Source organism: Austrofundulus limnaeus, unplaced genomic scaffold (genome assembly GCF_001266775.1).
Source record: "Austrofundulus limnaeus strain Quisiro unplaced genomic scaffold, Austrofundulus_limnaeus-1.0 Scaffold76, whole genome shotgun sequence".
Taxonomy (NCBI): Eukaryota; Metazoa; Chordata; class Actinopteri; order Cyprinodontiformes; family Rivulidae; genus Austrofundulus; species Austrofundulus limnaeus.
The window spans coordinates 458,419-464,418 of record NW_013952478.1 but is presented as its reverse complement, the minus strand read 5'-3'; the positions used below and the strand labels follow the sequence as shown (position 1 = coordinate 464,418).

The 6,000-nt window shown below is 45.6% G+C and overlaps 1 protein-coding gene across 1 annotated transcript in view; it reads right to left on the bottom strand.

Annotated features, from left to right (window-relative positions):
- LOC106519380 (protocadherin alpha-C2) overlaps positions 1-4,909 on the bottom strand; it is an 11,088-nt gene extending 6,179 nt beyond the window's left edge. Inside the window, exon 1 of the mRNA XM_014011017.1 lies at positions 2,092-4,909. Within this exon, the coding sequence (XP_013866471.1) occupies positions 2,092-4,635 (2,544 nt within the window). The 5' untranslated portion in view covers positions 4,636-4,909. The remainder of the gene's footprint in view (positions 1-2,091) is intronic.
- Positions 4,910-6,000: the final 1,091 nt, after the last annotated feature.

The window sequence follows — 6,000 nt, the reverse complement described above, 5'->3', positions numbered from 1 at the left end:
TGTGTGTGTGTGTGTGTGTGTGTGTGTGTGTGTGTGTGTGTGTGTGGGTTGGTGGATAACTGGAGTAAATCTGGCTGCTCCTAATGAAACTGGTCTGATTGCATGTAGTTCCCAGTAGACCACTCAGTTAAAGAAAAAAAAAAGTTGCTTTTAAAATTCAGCAGGCATCGTCACCATCACCATGGCAACAACATCATCTGGCATGCATTATAAGTATACTTTTAATGATTTTGAGAACATAAAACACATGTAATATAATAGAAACATACTAGTAAAATGGTTTTGTCAAAGCTGTCTGGACTTTTGTAGCTTTCCTTCAATAAAGCCAAACTTTACTAATAACATTATTTTCATGGACACTGCATCATTGGTACCTTTTCTACATGTTTTTACTGTAAGGTTTGGCTGCACTATGAGGTTCAGTCATGAATATTAAAAAAGAGAAGAAACACCTGCGCACTAAAAAGTGTCCCACATTCAGATAATAAACTATGTTCAGCTGAATTCAGAGGGGAAGGTTTTCTGCTGCTCCAACTAGTTTATATGAATAAATCTAATCTGAGGGGATGAGGAGCAAGGAGGCAGGTTAATCTAATTTACACAGCCACACAGTCTGGGTATGATTTATATATAAATGACAACTGCATTACTAACAGTCTTTTAATAGTCACAACATTCAATAAAGGGAGCGTTTAAAGTGGGGTTCTGCAAAAACAAACAMGATAATGAGTTTATTAACAATTAATATTTTACCWGTTGTAAATAGCTCTCTGAACAACCTCAGTTTGGACACAGAGTTTATTTCGGACCAGACTGATTATCTAACTAGACCGAACATGACTGCTGCTGTTCTAAAACAACTCCAGTCCTAAAAAGATATAAAAGCAGTTCAGCCACTATTTTATAAACCTTCATCTTGATTTTGTCATTGAAACAATAATCTGGGATTTGCAAGAGCAAATAGCAGCCAAAACCCTTATTAATATATGATTAAATTCAATACTCAAGAGTTTCCACTTTGCTGATGCTGTGATCCAATTTTGCGAGCGCAAACACCGTTGTAGCTGGAGTATAAATTTATTTGACTATAATGTGAAACAGATGGCAATGTAAGGGTTTATAAAGCAGRATTCACAATAACTATTATTCTACTTTGGTCTTAGCTTGAATCAGACTTTTCTATCCAGTCAGAATTAAAGACRATGTCTCTAAACAGAACATTAAAAAGTGATTTAGAACAGGTAAAATATTACTTTTATAAYCTTTTTACAGAACGCAACTTCAAAAGAGCTCATCTTTATTGTTGCTATCTAGTTATGGAAATTTTTGCTTTAATATTAAGATGTTTATGTATAAATAAATAAAAAAGGTTTATCTATAGCCTCTAATGTGTGAACAACAAAAAGTTCCTAAAATATAGAGACCAAAACTAGTTCTGCAAAAAGTAATGAGTGTAACAACTTTCATGACTGCACACTTTGTAGATACTATGACCCAGATATGTTACCTACATTACTTTTATACACATTTGTAAGGGATAACTGGGACACTGAAGCAGGTGCAAAATCAACCTGGCTTTGCTACTTATGTGTTACAACCACGTTTCACTCGCATATTTTAATACACAGACCAGTTTAGTCAAAGACAAAGTGGTTTTTTTTGTGTGTCTGTATTTGTGGTGCAGACGTGATAACAAACTGATAGGGAAACATAAATTTCTGAATAATCAGATGAAACACAGGTCTCTTGAAAAGCATCAGAACTGACAGTAATTCAGTCCAAGTGCTTAGTTTGGCAGGGCTGTGTGGCAGTACGAGTGAAGAAAGAGAATGAATGCTGCAAAGATTCTCTTCAAAACACAGGAATAGATCAAACTTGACATACAGAAATGTCTCCTTACTGCAGTGAAAAATAACTCTATATGCAAAGAAGCGGACTCAGTTCATGCAGTAACAACACCCTCAGCACAATGAGAAGTTTAATGTATGTGTGTAATAAGTGTGTAAACTCAATCCAAAACTTGTATTGACATGAAAAATTGATCATTTGCGGCACATAGGCAAAGGTAATCATAAAAAATGAATGACAAACCTCTGGGCAGATTTGCAGTGAAGCGTCGGGCATGCTCAATCTGCGCACAAATCCACTTCCACTGGTGAAGAAGCGGTCAGCGCCGCTGCCCCAGGTGCCACTGATGGGCCGCCCTGTGTTATAGAACATGAAGGTGTCACTGCCAGAGGTGGCGGTCAGGCAGGTTTTGTAGCAGTACGTCTTCGTCAGGGAGCCATTCCCTCGCACTTCAATGTAGTGAGGCTCCACTTTGAGGTCTCTTCGAAGCACCACATTGTTATTAGGCTGTCCCGTGGCCCCTCCGCCGCCTCCCCCACCAGCACTCACACTGCTGCTCCCACCATCTGGAGGGGGTTTCTGTGACCCGCAGCAGGAGCCAGGCTGGGAGCAGTAGGCATGGCAGCGGACAATAGCCAGCACCACCACGGTGACCAGGAAAACAAACGTTGTAGCGCTCAAGGCCACAATCAAATATAAGGTGACGTTGGAGAAAAACAGTGTGTTGTGGGGCCGTGAGACCTTCTTGGTATCAGGGGCCACTTTGGGTGGTATTTCCATGACAGCTACATTGATGGTGGCAGTGGAGGAGAGGGCTGGCTGGCCATGGTCCTTTACAACAACAGTTAGAGCAAAGGAGGTGGAATTGTCCTCCAGGATCCTGCGAGTGGTCCGGATCTCTCCAGTGTGCTCATGCACTTTGAACAAGTCCAGGTCTGTGGCTGTCTCCAGCACGTAGACCATCCAGGCGTTTGGACCTGCATCTGCATCATACGCCACCACTTTCGTCACCAAGGCACCAGGGTCAGCGTTCTTTTGGACTGTCTCCAGTGAGCGGGTCCCATTGCCAGCAGGGCTGACTATCAGTGGAGCGTGGTCATTCTGATCCATGATGTAGATGTAGACTGTGGCGACTCGGCTGAGAGGAGGAATGCCCCCATCCTGGGCTTTGACCTGGAAATGAAACTCTCTCAGTGACTCATAGTCAAAGGCTCGCAGGGCGTAAGCCTCGCCTGTATCGGCCTTCACAGACACATATGAGGTGACAGGGATGCCGTGGTTGTTGTCATTGAGCACTGTATAGGTGATGCGAGCATTCTCCTTAATGTCTGCATCTTGAGCTTTCACAGTACACAAAGAGGCCCCAGGGGCATTGTTTTCAGTCACATACACTGTATATGAAGTCTGCTCAAAGCGTGGCGGGTTGTCATTAACGTCAGCCACGTCCACCTGTATGGTTTTCTGGGAAGATAAGGGAGGGTTCCCTCCATCTGTGGCACTCAGCGTGACATTGTAGGCATCAGTGGTCTCACGGTCCAGGAAGGCTGAGGTAACCAGAGTGTAATAATTTCTGAATGACTTGATCTTGAACGGAAGGCCTGCTGGGATCTCTAAGCTCACCTGCTTGTTGGCGCCAGAGTCTTGATCGGTGACACTAATGAGGGCCACAACTGTGTCTGCACGGGCGTCCTCCCTCACGGGGCTTGACAGAGATGACAGAACAATCTGAGGGACATTGTCATTCACATCCACAACCTCAACCACCACTTTGCAGTGGGCTGCCACGGCCCCGGGGCCCTTATCCATAGCCTGGATGTACATCTCGTAGGAGTTGGTTTCTTCATAGTCAACATTGTTCCTCACTCTTATCTCTCCCGTATTAGTGTCCATGCTAAACATCTGTCTGACTCTCTCTGGGGTGTAGCTGCTAAAAGAATAATAAACCTCTGCGTTTGTGCCCTCATCCAGGTCTGTAGCGTTCAGTTTAATCACCAGGGTGTCTTTACGCGAGTTTTCCAACAGCTTCACCTTATACACCGAGCTGTCAAACAGAGGGACATTGTCATTGGAGTCCAGCACCCTGATGTTAATTTTGGCCGTGCCTGTCTTCTCTGGTATCCCACCATCCACAGCACTTAGAATTAACTGGTGGTAAGGCGTCTGCTCACGATCCAGGGGCTTTTTGAGCACGAGCTCGATGTGCTTTGTGTTTAGGGAGGGTTTGTTGGAGACGAGCGCAAAATTCTCGTTTGTGCTAAGCTGATACATGCGGACAGAGTTGGACCCGACGTCCGGGTCTTGAGCGTTTTCAATTGAGTAACGGGACCCCGGCATGGCGGATTCTATGATCTCCAGTTGGTACTCGTCTCTGGGGAACTGCGGCGCATTGTCATTGGCGTCCACAATCTCCACCTCGACCTGGTGCAGCTCTGTGGGGTTTTCCACCAGCACCTCCAGGTTTATAAGGCAAGTGCTGGAGAGATCACACAGCGCCTCCCTGTCGATTCTGTCGTTGACAAGTAGTTTCCCATTTTTGGGGTTGACAATCACGTAGCGCTTGGCGCTGCTGGATGGGGTTACCTTGATTCTCCGGCTGGCGAGCTTTCGAATATCCAGCCCCAGGTCGTGCGCCAGATCCCCGACCAGTGCCCCATTTTCCAGCTCCTCTGTAATCGAATACCGCAACTGTCCACACGCAAGGCCACAAAATAAGGAAAACAGCACAAAATAAAAAGGCACATCAATACTTCTCCCCGTCCGGTTGCATATCATCCCCGTTACAGCCATGGCAAGCTCACAGGAGGATCCGCAGACGGATTAAACGCAGCCTTCCTTCCGCCTTTTTCAGCTTGCAGTATCTCGCATCCCAGCACCTCATCAAGGTGGGCTAATTGGTCTCCCGGTGGATGAAGGGGGAGCGGCTCATCCATAGCTTTACCCGGCTGGAGTCAATCCTCTCCAGCGCACCCATATTTTCCTTTGTCCGTGATGCGCCTTTTTTTTTTTCCTTCTCCTGTCTCCAGTGCGCGGTGCTGACGGGTGTGTTTCCCTGCAGCCGGAGCTGTGAGAAAGTGAAGGCAGAGGGAAAATACGCACACAAAACCGGAAAGGGAGAACGCTACTTTCAGAATAAGAAGCTTTCATTTATGTTTTCCAATTTTTGACCAGGAAGATTTTAGACAAAATACAAATTCTACCTGTAAACTATTAAAAGGAGAAAGCGGATTGAGCCAACAATTCAGCTGTAAGAAAGTTTTTACTTCCTTTCAGAGGCTGTAACACAGACTTTGTCAATCTTGTTTTTAAATTTTTACTGTTTGCATTGTATATTTGTTTAATTTTGTTTCTCTGACAGCGTCACGGTCTGTTTTAGCAGATTCATCTCTAGGTGCTGTGCTTGATTAAACATTTATAGAAGCGCAATCAGAAACTGGAGCTGTATTGTGAAAACTCAACAGGAAGCGGTTTAATTGATCAAACCTGACTTGACTTTGCATCCCACCCTGGCGCGCGCTCAGAGTCTGGCTCTTCTTTTCTCTCCGCGGTGGCGCAGCTTCCCCTCCTTCCCTCCACTCCACACCCATCTCTCTCTCTCTTGTCACNCCCTTATACCCCCACCCCCTTTAGAGCTGCAGGTTCTGAGATCAACAACACCCCTAAAAACGTAAATGAAACCACTAAAAAACATTGGCGAGTCTTAATCGTCCTCATTTGCACCCACCCTGCAATTTTCTGCACATCATTTAGATCGGCTGTGCAGCACGTGACTGGAAAATTAATTAGAGTCACTGACGGGGAGCTAGAACCCCAAATATTTGGCTAAAACCTGCTGTTGCTCTGAATAATAAACAGCTGTGAGAAGAGGAGGGAGGGTGCCATGGCTGCAGACACATGTTTGTTTTCCCTTTTTTTCCCCCGTCCTTTGTCTTTGCTTGAACCTTATTTTGCCTGTAGCGATTCTGCGGCGCGCGTAGCCCACCGCATGGCGAGCATTTGCGGGACAAGGCGCTGCGGACCGACCGCGTTCATCGCTCTGACAATCGCAGCCTTCCCTCCGCATGGATCACTGTCAGCGGCGGACCCCAGCCTGTCAGGTCACATAAGCGTTTGGAGGACTAGGCTTTGTGAAGCCAAAGCACTTCTCTCTCACAT